Source organism: Athalia rosae, chromosome 4 (assembly GCF_917208135.1).
Source record: "Athalia rosae chromosome 4, iyAthRosa1.1, whole genome shotgun sequence".
NCBI classification, from domain to species: domain Eukaryota; kingdom Metazoa; phylum Arthropoda; class Insecta; order Hymenoptera; family Athaliidae; genus Athalia; species Athalia rosae.
The window spans coordinates 18,517,264-18,532,219 of record NC_064029.1 but is presented as its reverse complement, the minus strand read 5'-3'; the positions used below and the strand labels follow the sequence as shown (position 1 = coordinate 18,532,219).

The 14,956-nt window shown below is 38.6% G+C and overlaps 3 protein-coding genes across 9 annotated transcripts; 1 reads left to right on the top strand and 2 right to left on the bottom strand.

The window, feature by feature from the left end:
- Nucleotides 1–2,219: 2,219 nt before the first annotated feature.
- Nucleotides 2,220–3,096, top strand: LOC105693610 (MIP18 family protein galla-2). Its single transcript, XM_012413650.4, has 3 exons — nucleotides 2,220–2,449; nucleotides 2,529–2,608; nucleotides 2,684–3,096. Exons 1-3 carry the CDS (start codon nucleotides 2,329–2,331, stop codon nucleotides 2,951–2,953), a joined length of 471 nt encoding a protein of 156 aa, XP_012269073.2. The 5' UTR covers nucleotides 2,220–2,328; the 3' UTR covers nucleotides 2,954–3,096.
- On the bottom strand, nucleotides 3,072–5,195 carry LOC105693607 (mitochondrial inner membrane protein OXA1L). The gene is made up of 8 exons (XM_012413640.3): nucleotides 4,995–5,195; nucleotides 4,666–4,840; nucleotides 4,352–4,534; nucleotides 4,117–4,260; nucleotides 3,954–4,039; nucleotides 3,587–3,859; nucleotides 3,351–3,516; nucleotides 3,072–3,276 (listed from the first exon to the last, which is right to left on the bottom strand). Exons 1-8 carry the CDS (start codon nucleotides 5,058–5,060, stop codon nucleotides 3,113–3,115), a joined length of 1,257 nt encoding a protein of 418 aa, XP_012269063.2. The 5' UTR covers nucleotides 5,061–5,195; the 3' UTR covers nucleotides 3,072–3,112.
- A 3,980-nt stretch (nucleotides 5,196–9,175) lies between these two features.
- LOC105693609 lies at nucleotides 9,176–14,555 on the bottom strand. 7 transcript variants are annotated; one of them, XM_012413642.4, is made up of 7 exons: nucleotides 14,417–14,555; nucleotides 13,398–13,481; nucleotides 11,298–11,529; nucleotides 11,034–11,195; nucleotides 10,716–10,923; nucleotides 10,322–10,517; nucleotides 9,176–9,680 (listed from the first exon to the last, which is right to left on the bottom strand). In XM_012413642.4, the coding sequence occupies exons 2-7, from the start codon at nucleotides 13,457–13,459 to the stop codon at nucleotides 9,488–9,490; spliced, it is 1,053 nt and encodes a 350-aa protein (XP_012269065.1). In that variant the 5' UTR covers nucleotides 13,460–13,481; nucleotides 14,417–14,555; the 3' UTR covers nucleotides 9,176–9,487. The 7 variants fall into 7 exon arrangements, with proteins under 7 accessions (XP_012269065.1, XP_048510437.1, XP_012269069.1 ...); XM_048654480.1 differs by having other exon boundaries at nucleotides 11,298–11,514; XM_012413646.4 differs by lacking the exon at nucleotides 13,398–13,481 and having other exon boundaries at nucleotides 14,417–14,551.
- Between the last annotated feature and the right edge of the window lie 401 nt (nucleotides 14,556–14,956).

Genomic DNA, 14,956 nt, shown 5'->3' with positions numbered 1-14,956 from the left:
AAAAATGAGCAAAGACTATAGTCTTTGGTGTTTTTTGATTCCTAGATCTGCCAAAATCGCGCGAAAAATGAGCAAAGACTATAGTCTTTGGTGTTTTTCGACGCCTAAATCTGCCAAAACCGCGCGAAAAATGAGCAAAGACTATAGTCTTTGGTGTTTTTTGACTTCGAAATCTGCCAAAATCGCTTGAAAAATGAGCAAAGACTATAGTCTTTGGTGTTTTTTGATTCCTAGATCTGCCAAAATCGCGCGAAAAATGAGCAAAGACTATAGTCTTCGGTGTTTTTCGACCCCTAAATCTGCCGAAATCGCGCGAAAAATGAGCAAAGACTATAGTCTTTGGTGTTTTTTGATTCCTAGATCTGCCAAAATCGCGCGAAAAATGAGCAAAGACTATAGTCTTTGGTGTTTTTTGACTTCGAAATCTGCCAAAATCGCTTGAAAAATGAGCAAAGACTATAGTCTTTGGTGTTTTTCGACGCGTAAATCTGCCAAAACCGCGCGAAAAATGAGCAAAGACTATAGTCTTTGGTGTTTTTTGATTCCTAGATCTGCCAAAATCGCGCGAAAAATGAGCAAAGACTATAGTCTTTGGTGTTTTTCGACGCGTAAATCTGCCAAAACCGCGCGAAAAATGAGCAAAGACTATAGTCTTTGGTGTTTTTTGACTTCGAAATCTGCCAAAATCGCTTGAAAAATGAGCAAAGACTATAGTCTTTGGTGTTTTTTGATTCCTAGATCTGCCAAAATCGCGCGAAAAATGAGCAAAGACTATAGTCTTCGGTGTTTTTCGACCCCTAAATCTGCCGAAATCGCGCGAAAAATGAGCAAAGACTATAGTCTTTGGTGTTTTTCGACCCCTAAATCTGCCGAAATCGCGCGAAAAATGAGCAAAGACTATAGTCTTTGGTGTTTTTTGATTCCTAGATCTGCCAAAATCGCGCGAAAAATGAGCAAAGACTATAGTCTTTGGTGTTTTTCGACGCCTAAATCTGCCAAAACCGCGCGAAAAATGAGCAAAGACTATAGTCTTTGGTGTTTTTTGATTCCTAGATCTGCCAAAATCGCGCGAAAAATGAGCAAAGACTATAGTCTTTGGTGTTTTTTGACTTCGAAATCTGCCAAAATCGCGCGAAAAATGAGCAAAGACTATAGTCTTTGGTGTTTTTCGACCCCTGAATCTGCCAAAATCGCGCGAAAAATGAGCAAAGACTATAGTCTTTGGTGTTTTTTGACCCCGAAATCTGCCAAAATCGCGCGAAAAATGAGCAAAGACTATAATCTTTGGTGTTTTTCGACCCCTAAATCTGCCGAAATCGCGCGAAAAATGAGCAAAGACTATAGTCTTTGGTGTTTTTTGATTCCTAAATCTGCCGAAATCGCGCGAAAAATGAGCAAAGACTATAGTCTTTGGTGTTTTTTGATTCCTAGATCTGCCAAAATCGCGCGAAAAATGAGCAAAGACTATAGTCTTTGGTGTTTTTTGATTCCTAGATCTGCCAAAATCGCGCGAAAAATGAGCAAAGACTATAGTCTTTGGTGTTTTTCGACCCCTGAATCTGCCAAAATCGCGCGAAAAATGAGCAAAGACTATAGTCTTTGGTGTTTTTTGACCCCGAAATCTGCCAAAATCGCGCGAAAAATGAGCAAAGACTATAATCTTCGGTGTTTTTCGACCCCTAAATCTGCCGAAATCGCGCGAAAAATGAGCAAAGACTATAGTCTTTGGTGTTTTTTGATTCCTAGATCTGCCAAAATCGCGCGAAAAATGAGCAAAGACTATAGTCTTTGGTGTTTTTTGATTCCTAGATCTGCCAAAATCGCGCGAAAAATGAGCAAAGACTATAGTCTTTGGTGTTTTTTGATTTCTAGATCTGCCAAAATCGCGCGAAAAATGAGCAAAGACTATAGTCTTTGGTGTTTTTCGACCCCTGAATCTGCCAAAATCGCGCGAAAAATGAGCAAAGACTATAGTCTTTGGTGTTTTTCGACTCCTGAATCTGCCAAAATCGCGCGAAAAATGAGCGAAGACTATAGTCTTCACTGTTTTCTCACCGAAAAGTTTCCCAAAATTGTAAAATTAGCTATGACTTCATTATTAATTGCTTTCGTAGGGTGTCAATCATTTGAATTTGAACATGAATTATCATATTTTGCTGTAGCGCCAGTGCGCGCGCTTACAACGATTCCAACGTCCTCAAACGTCGATTTCAACAACTCAGTATTTGTGGTAATCAGCAACGAATTCTACTACCATCCTCCTTAATTCTAATTAGTGAATGAAACAAATCTGCAAGTTATTTTGTATTGTTTGGTAAGTGACATACAATGGGCGAACAGCTCGAAAATGTGAACCCAAAGTTGTATAAAAAAGTGGATGACAGACAAATCACTGCAAATGACGAAGATGAAGATATTGTCGATGAATTTGATTCTCGAGAAATATTTGGTAACGATAACCTACCTTAATAAAACCTCACTTTAAAATGATATTAGCTACTTAATAATGATATTCACAAATCACACAGATTTAATTCGCAATATCAACGATCCGGAACATCCCCTAACTCTTGAGGAGTTGAATGTCGTTGAACAGAGTCTTATCGAAGTATGAACTCTGAATTTATATCATTTTAAGTAATATCAACTGAAAGGCATACTAAATTTCAAACGCTTTTATCAGATTGACAATAAGCGTAACAAAGTGAATGTCAAGTTCACCCCAACGATACCACACTGCAGCATGGCAACTCTGATTGGTCTTTCCATAAGAGTTCAACTTCTGCGTGCTCTTCCTTCAAGGTTTAAAGTGAATGTCGAAATTGCACCAGGTACACATGCCTCGGAAACAGCTGTAAATAAACAACTTGCTGATAAGGAAAGAGTGGCAGCTGCACTTGAGAATAATCACCTCATTGAAGTTATTAACCAATGCATTGCTGCAAAGATGTGAATTATGAATAATGGAGTTGAATATCATAGAAATAGAAAATTGAGCTCTTGAACCATTACAGGCAAACACTGATGTTATGGACGTATGAAATTCATTATTCAATAATGTGTACACAAAATGACTAAAGTTCTTTTATTGCTTAATTACATGTACAATTTTTCAATCTCTTCTCTTGGCTGCGATTTGCGTTATAGATGGTCGTTGCTTAGTTGGATCATATTTATAAGTTTTTGGTATAGGTTCTCTTCCAGCGCGTTCAAACTGCAAATGATCCATTTGTCCTCTATCCGATACCTCCCTTACTACTTTCATGTTACCCCATGCTATAAAAATAATGAGTATTAGACGGGCTTACTGCTAACGGCTTGTACTAAAGAGGAATACATTAAAAAATTACCTTCCTTGGCTTCTCCTATAAATCCCTTACCCTGTCGGGGTAATTTATTCGCGTTATGTTCAATCAGGCTTTCGATCCTGAAGAATTCTTTGACTGCAGGTATCCTCAAGATACCCGATTGAATCAAAGATATAAAATTCGTCGACACCCAATAACACAGAACAGTCTAGAATTCAATTGGGATTCAAGAATAACGGAACACACTTTTCGATTTTCTAACAAGTCTACCTACTCACCCCTGGAAAATGCATGATGAAAGGAAATGTTATGAACGGAACTGCCTTTATGAAATATTTAGCCATCCCAGCCTGCGTAGTAGCCATTCTCATGCCATCTACTCCGAGCTTTATCGTTAGATACATTGTTCCACATGTTATGAGAGGCAACAAATAGTATTGGTCACAAAGAGTAAGGTCCGTGAACCAGAATAAACCACCTTCTCTCATGCTGGGTACTGGAGCATTTGCCATGGCCCTCAGGGCCATGAAAAACGACACAAAAATCGGTGCCTACAGAATATATTGAAGAAAAATGAATCATTTCATCTAATGACCAAAATGCATTTATCGTTCGACAGACAATGAATTTCGCATGTAATATTACCTGCACAATGGGTATCAACATGGTCTTCAGCGGTGAAATATTTTTCTCTTTCATAAGTGTAACCAGTAGCTGGCTATACTTCATGACTAAAACAATTAATCTCTTTTTATTGGAGATCGTAAATGGCAAAAATTATCTGGGTTTTATTTATGTAGACACTCACGCTCATAATCGTTTGCATTACGTCTTGCTTCACTTATTTGTTCCTGATACTGCTGTATTTGCGGTAAGCAGTTAGACATTCTGGCTGAGGCCCTTTGTGTCCTTATGACCAAGGGAAACATCACAAGTCTTACTATACATGTACCTATAAAGATTACTCTATCATTCACATCCCAAATTCTGTTAGGTATTGGTGTAATCCACTCAAAGAAATTAATATTCGACTTTGAAATTACCAACTACTATTGTTCCCCACCATGGCAAACCACAATCAATGTGCATCCACTCGAGAGCCGACTCAATCATGCCAGGTGGCGTCCATCCCCCTAAGCCAAGAGCTTCTATCGGCACCTCTGCCGTACCGTGGAACACATTCAGTATCTCTGGAGCTTGCGGGGGAACAGGTATTGCTGGTGGATCTGAAAAATTTATCAATGTTCATAAAGATTACTAGAATAATGGAATTAGAATCCACAAGACATTGGAAAATCTGAGTTTGGTGTCAGGCAAGAGGTCTTGCATAAGATCTCTTTAATATTACATCGAATACCTGGGATGCTATGCAAAATTGTTTCAAGTTCCTTAGTATCATTTGTACTAGCGTGTCGTATGAAAGCTGCCCCTAGGAGAGGTTTCTGTGCTGAAAGACGAAAGATATGAGAACTCCTCAATGCGTTGCTTTGGTATTTGCATGTTGAATGGAGCGATCTTCGGGCAGCAACGATCTACGAGAAATAGTCAATCATACTTAAATCACCATAGCGTTAAAAAGGAAATCTCTGTTCGGTATGATGAAAAAGATGAAAAAACTATCATTATACATCAAGCAAGTGAAGAATATTTTTATAACCTAAATTGAAAAATAATAAGATAAATTACTTCAGATACAGTGCACGCTTTTGACAGCGTGCAACGATGCAGCCTCAACGACATTCGAGAAAGCATCTTGAGGTATAAGATTCTCCACCGTCGTATATTAATCGCCTTTACTACAATTAATTGATAAATACTTTTTTTCACTGGGATTACCACATTATGCACCGGAGTTCGAAGCCGAATCACACGTGATAGTGCGCAGCTAACTTACGTCAGACAGCGCTCTTCTGTGGGCGCCGAAAATCACAAAAATTCAAAAGGTCTTAACTCCGATGCAGAATTGAATAAGGACGAAGGTTAGAAGCGAAATTGAGCGACTTCGTAAAGAAAAGTATTACATATCAACATGAATATTTCTCGTACTTTAAACATTTTATTTTACAACAGCCTGTATTTTTTTCTGAATAGAATTTATATCATATAGAAATATTACACCACTTTAGTAGAAGAGTAGCTTAAATTTTTTATACCTAAGCTGCACGATGGAAATAAAGTGGCAATCAACCATGAGCAACAATACATAATTACGACTATTACAATATCACAATTCCTCTTCAAGCCTTTCTCATTATTTGATCAATAAGAATATTGAAAAATCCAAGTATCTTATCGCGGCGCATCAAATATCCATTCATCTAATTCATATTTATTCAAATATATATGCCCCCCATTGAATTGTAGTGATATATGAGTTAAAAGTTATAATTCACAACTTTAACAGTGATATAATTGTTCTCCCAGACTTCTTGAACCAACAGGCTACTTTATTCTATATTTGATATTTTTTTCATTGTAGATATACATAGTAGAATATGCCAATAATTTATTTGCAAAGTAGTTCAATTTATCAGGACGATCAAAAACCTTGACAGATCATCCATCAATTTATCACCCCAGTCCATGAATTTTATTCAACAATGGTATATCGAAATTACTTTGTCTTTGTAAACTCAGCTGTGTACCTACCACCTCATCTGCATTGGAATTATTTCTAACTGTAGACTTGAAACTTTATTTTTTCATTTGCGTCCGATTTATTCGGAGACAAATGGTCAATTTGCGTTATGATCATTAAAAAACGCAATTCATTGCACTCGACGATGGAAACCATGTATTTCATACATTAGAATTAACACACTCTATGAGAAAATCTAGAGCTATCAAAATTTATCGGAATTTAAGTATCGTGTTAGATGATCATTAAGTCGATAGTGCAACTGTACTGAATAAAGTAATTCGGGATTTTAAAACGAATGTTTTTCTCTCAATTTTCTCAGTAGCCGTTTTCTTCGTTGATCATGATATATTGATTGATGATCCAATATCCGATTTTCGGAAGAGAACTAACATCATCTTTTAAATTATTCATTGCGGAATTTTGTATTACGCGCCTACACAGGCGCTGTGCAGTTAACGATGATCAGGTAATATTTTAACTAGCGAACTAATTTGATCACCTATGTAAATTGTGCATGTACTCATGTATAATTAATTCATGACAAATATATATATACATTTACTTGTTCTTAAATTTTCGAATATCGATTAGAACGACTTGGTTACTTTAATCAGGTTTATCGAGATGATTACTCAAAAAGTGATTGTAATCTTCCTTCTGATATATGTATGCGGGGTTTGGGGTAAAGTCAAGCTGAACAGCGTTGTAAAACTTTATAGCGGTTTCACAATGCTGTACTAATCAGAAGGAATATAAAAAAATTGCACATTTGCAACACCGTTAGACGGGGTGGATCATCTACTTCAAATATGCTTACGTCATTTGAAATATGAGAAATGACTCACTCATTTAATCTCAAATACCTAAAAAGTTTGTTACAATACGCTCTATGCGTTATACCCTATCGATTCCTTACACTTATCAAATAGTTTCATGTATAGCGAAGATTGCTCGATTACGAACTCGACTGTGGATATGTTCAATATTGCCATATTAATTTGATATACGGAATATATTGAATAAGGTGGCATCGACTGAAGTCAGCCATCGCCATCGTCTAGTCTCTGCAAGTTTCCAATTGGCAGTCTATTTGTATATGCAATATGTATCATAGTGCATGCAGTATGACTCATTTGACATTAAAATAGAAATAATATCATTCCAATATCCAATAGTATTTCTAGTATCATTCTAATTAAATCATTACATGTTGTCATATTCAGAATCGAACCATGATCAATGTTCTTCCTCATTTATTTGTATAATTTTGAATAAATAGACTGATTTTTGAGAATGTAAATCATGAAAAAACGTGATATTTTTTAATGTCTTGACGACGCATTGGAAGATTTTCACTAATCCTAATGAATATGCATTCTGCGCAACTATAAAACCTCGCTGTATACACGAATTTCTCCAACTGGATTGATCGATGTTAAGAAGGTTCGCGATATTAACTAAATTTTGGCTTGTGTTGGTTCAATTTTATTGGTCCATCATCCTAAAGTAACATCTAAATTAGTAAAATGATGATGAACTAATAAGCGGTGTTGTAGCCTGATAACTCATACGAGGAATAATATGGGAGATGGACAGAATAATCTCTTTTGATTAAATGCTGCAAAAATATGAAAACTTGTGTATTGCAATAAATGATTCCACCATTATATTATTTCATATAATAATATATCGTTGAAGGATATGAACCCCAACTCAGCCAACACTATTTGACCCATTCGAATCGTCGTTAACCAGAACGCTGATATCGTCGTCCTCCACTTTGACTGTCGTGTACAGTTTCCCAAGAGCTCGACACTTCTTCATCTTTGCATGTTGATTTCTCGCGATGGATAACCACCCTGTTCCTGCACTCGTATTGACCTGGACAACAGTATCAAGGTGACCTTTTACGCCGCACTCTGGATTTAATCTCGTTGATCTACTAGGGGAACGATGCAGTTTGGTGATCGGAATCCGCCTTCGAACCGGGTTAGCGTCTCCCGATGTATTTGATGATTGACTTTCGGTTATCCAGCTCGTTTCCGACGAAGAAGTTCGTCTTAATCGTTCTCGCAGTTCTGATCCAAAAAAATTAACATCAGGTACATCGGATTCTGAGGTCATTTCGATCGACGTTGAAGGATTATTTTTGACGGTTTGAAACGACGTTGGAGACTGCGACCTTGTTGGTGACAGCAAAGGATACGTTGGCGAACGTTTGCTGGATATCGTCCAACCCGTTGTTAGGAACTGAGATCCGGTTATCCCTTGGAGTTTACGAGACCAACTGCTGGAGCATTTGTCCTGTTGTCTGAAAGACTTGGATAAAGCTGACGTCGGCGTGTGATGGACCAATACCTTGGTTTCTACGGTTGCGGGAATCGGGTCTGTTGGGTGATGTTCAAACGACGAATTTGTCGAACCATAATCTTTTATCGATCTGGAATTTAGATCTTGCGTAGGAGCGGATGGCGATTTTGATAGAGTACGATGTTTGATCGCAGTTCGTGGATTATCGAGACTGGATCTAGCGTTGTTGATAAAGCTTGTCCGCCGCTGATGAGAAGAAGAACTGGCCAGACCATGTTGCCTCGTGAATGAATCAATCCAATCTGACGATGGAATGTGAGAACTCGGGCCTTCAAACGTCCACTCTAGAGTGGCCGATCTGGAAAATTGTGGCCAATTCGATGCAGTAGGGGTTTTTGGCAACGACTTTTTACATGAAGATGTCTGCAAAGATGATCCAGCAAAACTTGAGTCTCTAGTCTTATCAAAAGATATTCGGTTCCCACTATTTCGCTGACACAGCCTTGGATTATCTAACGAAACAACGGACTTTTCTAGACTAGATTGTTTGCTCGACAGGTAGTTCTTTTCAATGGAAGAGAATTTTTCTCTCGATCCCATTTGTGATCTAGACTTGGAGAGAATCCTATTACCCTCTGGTCGCTGTTCTCTGCTGATGTCGAACACGATTTCTTCACATTGTGCTGTTCTTTCTCCAGGCAACGTTAGGTCGACAGCTAATTGTCTGCGTATTTTTTTCTCCCGCAATGGACATCTCAGACGCTTGCTGTGAGTCTCGGTGATTGCAGTATCCACAGATTTCTGTATCGATTGGCGTGATTTTGGTCCTGAAGGTGATTCCACGGTTACGGGGCCCCGGAAAGTGAATCCTGTGGCTTCGTTACTGTAGAACTGAACCTTCCCTGATTTCTTTTTGAAATTTAACGACTCATAAGCAGCGTCAGCTATTCTTCCTACAGTGAGCCTTGCGGCGGAACTTGAATCCTCGATACTGATTCGACAAACAGGTGGCATGATTTGATTTAAAGGACGACTTTCCGAAGTTGTAGCCTTGAATGTCCAATCGGAGGTTTCTTCGCTGGATGAAATAGTAAGAGATGAAGCTGAAGAAACCGGCGACGTGGGTATCAGCGGTAACTCAGAGGGCCGTACTTGTGCTGGCTGTACTTGAGGCTGTTGCAGCGTGTACGCCGGGTGCCGAGGCTGGACCCCCGACGTACGGCTACAGCTACGTGGAAGCCGCGTTACTGATCGAAGTCGATTCGGTGGCAGCAGGCTGAGGTTTAGGGTCAAGGGAATCGTAAAGTGGGAACTCACAGCATAGGATAAATTTCAAGAACCATGGAACTTCCACGTATATTGATGGCGGAATCGGGATTAAGGGTGACGTAGACTGCTTGTAGTACCGATAGTCCGGATTGCTATGTAAAAAAAGACTTAATCAGGATTTTATAGAACTTTGAATGATTTGATGAAAACTTTCACAATGAAAGTATCAGGTTTCTCAATCATGCCATTAAAATTTGACCCATATGATATACTAATGGAAGCAAATTATATTTTTGAAAAGCATTTCATCTATCTGCTGCTGCAATTTATTCGTTCTCATCAATGCAAGATGCCTGCTGCCTCCAAAAACATTCAGAGATTTCTACGGAGACTGGACACAATTTATTTGCGTAATTTCTCCCGTAAGATACCGCAACCAATATAATTGCACGAGTATACATGAAAATCTAAATTGATATAGAGACCACATATATCAATTTAGATTTTCATGTATACTCGTGCAATTATATATACCTATACCTATATTTCAGAAGCCACTTTTAGAGCCAAATAAAAATTCAGTTGCCAAGTTCATTCCGGCATTGCCAAAACCATTCGTCAACTTATTTCAAATTAAGAATTTTTCGTTATTAATCAGAAATTAGCACCACAGAATTTCTACGCGTACTTGAGTCATCAATTACATGAAATTCCAATTTAGAGCGAATGAATAATGCAATGTGAATTTTTTTCCTAGGATTCGATCGCTATTAACTTCGCTTAATATACTTACTCTCTATATCTCTCGTCGGACGCTTTTTCCAAGAGGGGTATTCCGGATAAGAATAAAATGAGGAACGTCGTGAATAACGGTGAAGCGATAGCCACGAATTCTATTCCTTCGATGACGTTCAATGAAATAATGAAGATTCCCCACCATACAACGATTTCACCGAAGTAATTTGGGTGTCTTGAAAGTCGCCATAATCCTGAAATAAAAAATTTTATCGCTGGTATCCGAAAACGAAGCTTAAATTATCGATAAGCTCGTCTGGCTCTATGTACAGCGGAATCAGCTACGATCGATATCTCTCAAAATTCTTATGCAATACTGAGCGGCCCTGATAGTCGAGTCGAACAGAATTAACTTATTAATTCGCTTCTATAGACAATGTAATTCCGCTCACCATCGTTACACCATTTTCCATCGTTAACGGGGTCAGATCTGAAGGAAAACTTTTGGAGATCCGCATATGTTTCAGCGAGAAGTCCGATGACGAAAAGTCCTGTTCCGGCGCTATCGAGGGTGGTCATTGTCTTCGGCGCGGGCGGAATTTTGTGACGAGGTGAGTTTATAAATATTACCGGTAAACTTACCGTGAATACCCAGATGGCCTAAAAGGACCAAAAAGGGAAATGTTTGCGGTAAAAGAAATGGCGATTCTAAAATATCAATGTTCGCAGTAATTAAATTAGCCTGCTCGAGAGTATAATCGTATACATGCCTGGAAAGTCCAAAAAACCGCGAAACGGATAACGTTGCTTCGCCGATCGTCGAATCTTTTGTCCCTCCCTATTTTTAATATTCTATAGAGCAGGTAGCCCGACAATCGCGCACCCCAAAGGCAAACAAAAATAGTCACCATCAACTGCCTACTGTCGTAGTTCTGAAAGGATGAACAAGAGATTCCATGTTTTTATTCAAAACATTCCGCATCAGGCTTCTTAAGACTAGAATCGTTCGCCATTCGGATTCCTTTATGACATACCTTGCCGTCTTGGCCAAGGAAAAATGTGAGGAGAGCTAAAATAATGAAATTCGTTCCTCCAGCGAAGTCAGTAACTTTGTCTATCTGGAGACTCGCAGCTATTATGAAAAATATAAGCTGCATTCCCACAGTGACAATAGCGCTGACGGCGAGGTGATCCACGTCCAGTATTTGAACAGCCATGGTATTAGCTGTTTCCAGCGTATCAGTACGCTCGCTAGGACAAATATCACTGTAATGAAATACAACGATCAAAAAACCACGCCTGAGCGTGAGCTATCGCTCTAAATATTATTAAACTGAACCCAGCGCGAACAAATCGTGCATGTGTATATACATATATGAGACGAAATTTAGGGGGCTGCTGCATTATCTAGTATGATAGTACACCTATATTGATTTTTTTAATACCAAGACAGTTCCCTCCATTGCAGGGACTCACCAATGGTACAAAGTGGGTCACGATGTTTCGGCTTTACACAATATAGAGATCGAATTCCGTTATCGTTAGACAAAACGTTAGTTAGCTGCGCAGCAAAAATTTAGATCTAAATAGTGCAGATGTAACATGAATAATGTGTCTTTACATTGCAGGCCACAAATTTACACGAGTTAAACTTGCTCAAATAAAAATAGTAAAATAGACTTAGAAAAGTGTTTGTTTCGTTACCAGTTGTATGAAATGAAACGACCTCTTCACTCGACAGTCGTTGGAAGATTAAACCGTTGTCATTACACCGCAGAGGCGTGATCAAGCACAACTGATTTTCAGAGTGTGTGATACATGGACGTTAGTTAGACTCATACTGATATAACATGAACAGAGATACGTGAATTACTCATAACTTGCACGCATTCATACGTAACAAACACGCTGTAGGGCAGTGGTAAAAACTATTCGAGTTTCCTGCACGAAAATTCCATGCAGACTGAGGTGTGTCATCGAGATAACCAGGCATAACACGATTACGTATATTGATAATGAGAGAGAGAAATTCGTACAGTAACGTCGTAAGACCGTAGGATTAAATTTACTTTATATAATCGTCGATAACAATTACTAGTCATGGTTCTCCACAATATCGTAAGTGGAGTCGTGTACGATTAACTAATTCATAAAATACACGTTATATTTCATTGGCCAAAACGCGCACAGAGGTTTTTTTGATAAAACCACACTTTATTCGTTGTAATAATTGTCGTGACAATATCATAGTAATATAATAATTGAGGGACACATGTACAATACAGATGCCACGAAACGAAGTAACAAGCAATCGTATCCGCGGTACCGACGACTGACAGATTTGATACGGAGCCGTCGTGACGTCGCAGCCTCCGAAAAGGATCAATATATTACGCCACGAGAATCTCCCTCAACTTCCCGGGTTAACAAAGACCTGACCTGGTCAGGCGCCCTGAGCATACTGACACAGTCCTTCAGGTTCTCCCGTTAAATTTCTGGCGCACAGCCGCGTAGGAGCCGATCTGAAAAACCTATGTTTCCGATCCCCTTTTGATACCCTGCACCCCGATGCAGTGTCGTTCTTACGGTAGAGGGTGAAAAACTAACGAATTTTGACTATTTGAATCGTCTGTGGGATTTCAGAAGATCGTTTTTCTTTGTAAAAACCTCAATTTGAGAAGAATAGGGGGCATTTTTTGATTTTTTGTGGGGCAACAAGTTCACATAGGTCTTTTCGAAGGAGCTTTCATACAAATTTTCCAAGTTTTTGAAACCATGGCTACTGAAATCAGCCTTTGGGTAATTCCAAAGCGAATTTACACTAGTTCCCAACCAGGTGCGAGCGTAGGTTGAAATCCGAGATGAAATCCGACAATAACAGATCATTCATATTTCCGTAATGTATGTAGTACGTACCGTATCATAATGCCTAGACCTGTCTATTACTTTCTATTACGTAACTGACGATAGAATCATTACTCTGATGCTACGTCAGACGTAAATATTATTCGCATCTCATCACGAGTCAATTCTAGCTTATCATTACTTAGTTGTCATCAGTGTGAAAATTTTTGACGGGAAAACACCTACTGAAAAAAATGATGAAGTTTGACGAAAAGGATTTTTTTACATACCCCAACCAGGTGGGGAGCCCAACTGCGGAAAAGAACCTCGATTTTTCTGAATGACAAAGCATCAGCCCAGCTGTCGGTGGTAAACTGTAATAATTCATCGACTGGCATTGATCCAATGAAGCTCATACGATTGAGTGATGTAACTTGTTTGATATTCCTGCATTTATGTTTTTTTTTCTCTGCAGATAAAAGAAACAACGTTTCTTGCTCTACGGATATTGCATATGATCATATTCGCGGTGTAACCCGAAAATAAAGATAGAATTTTTCTATTCGTCAAACCATGCGTTGCAAAGCGAAGGAAAGTAACTTCTAATATAAAAATTACAACCGAAATTTGAATCTGCAATGCGATGATATCATCTTTTGAGTAGCAGTCGGCGTGCACCGTTTGTATTTGACGAATGATAACCACCCCGGTAACCACCCTTGTATTTTTCGCACGCAATAAAACAGATTGGTACCATAATGGTATGTTGGGTTGCATATCAAAAGGGACATGAAATCTGCAGCGTTTTTGCAGCTAAAAAATTGCACGATGACTAGAAAGAATACGTATATGGCTTGAAGAAAACCGTAATCTGATTCTCTCAAATAATTATTCTATGAACGGCGATAAGCAACGAACGGAATCACAAACACAGGACAATTATGAGACATGATACAAACGCGTAGCCATTCGTAGCTCATGACCTTATGCTATTATGTAATAGATTAGCGTAATGCTCGTAGTATATTTCAACCACAAGCAAATTAGAGCATCTTATTGCGAGCTGCTTTGGTATAACTACAGATAAGCATACATATATAGAAAATTTCAGTGTATGTTTTCGCCAAATAATAAATCGTAACATCGGTGAGAAAAAGGCACTTCGCCAAATAAAGGTACATATAAAATGTATTATTGTGTACGCGCAATAACAACAAATCTCATATTTGCGACGGCAATAGTTTAAAATTATCCATATTTATTGTTCAGTAATTAATAATAGCAAAAGTTACTGTAAGAACGTAAATACCTTGGGATTCAAACGAATATAAGTATGCTCCGAAACGGCTCCCACGTTGATTAAAAATCTCTCTAAAAGCCACTACCGCTCCGTCGATGGAATAAGAATCAGCCTCACTCGCGGTGCTACATTGAAATAACACTAACAGATTTCAATAAAATTGTGCAAGTAAATCAACGATTCGTATCCAGAAAATTACACAGGCCAACTCTACGTCTGATACTCGGCGCAGAGCGCACAGCTGACTGCACACGAAAGTCATTCAAGAAACATTAGCAGACGACATTGGTAGTGTTGTGGTAGTGTGGTGTATTCCGTTTATCAATTTTCCTTTACGTTACTATTGAGCAGTATATTCACTCAATAACGTTATGATAGGCAGTGAAAAATCATGTACGAATAAAACGCAGTAATGAAAACCGATATTTAGGACACCTGTCAAATAACAAATACTTGTCGTCAGTAATAGTTTGCTAAAACTTCTCAAGGTTACCCTGTGCTTCCTAACCTCAGTAAGAAACGTCAAACAAAGCATCCAGTTCAGTATTA

Bases quoted from the DNA above. Each gene is read 5' to 3' on its own strand.
- LOC105693607 (XM_012413640.3), bottom strand. From the start codon at position 5,060: ATGCTTTCTCGAATGTCGTTGAGGCTGCATCGTTGCACGCTGTCAAAA. The intron at 4,535-4,665 runs GTATTCGATGTA...TAAATTTTTCAG, and splicing joins AATTTTGCATAGCATCCCAG to ATCCACCAGCAATACCTGTT. The intron at 4,261-4,351 runs GTAATTTCAAAG...TAATCTTTATAG, and splicing joins GTGGGGAACAATAGTAGTTG to GTACATGTATAGTAAGACTT.
- LOC105693610 (XM_012413650.4), top strand. From the start codon at position 2,329: ATGGGCGAACAGCTCGAAAATGTGAACCCAAAGTTGTATAAAAAAGTG. The intron at 2,450-2,528 runs GTAACGATAACC...CAAATCACACAG, and splicing joins TGATTCTCGAGAAATATTTG to ATTTAATTCGCAATATCAAC. The intron at 2,609-2,683 runs GTATGAACTCTG...CGCTTTTATCAG, and splicing joins TTGAACAGAGTCTTATCGAA to ATTGACAATAAGCGTAACAA.
- LOC105693609 (XM_012413642.4), bottom strand. From the start codon at position 13,459: ATGCTTTGTCATTCAGAAAAATCGAGGTTCTTTTCCGCAGTTGGGCTC. The intron at 11,530-13,397 runs GTATGTAAAAAA...ATTTCATTACAG, and splicing joins GGGCTCCCCACCTGGTTGGG to TGATATTTGTCCTAGCGAGC. The intron at 10,518-10,715 runs GTGAGCGGAATT...TTTTTATTTCAG, and splicing joins TGGAAAATGGTGTAACGATG to GATTATGGCGACTTTCAAGA.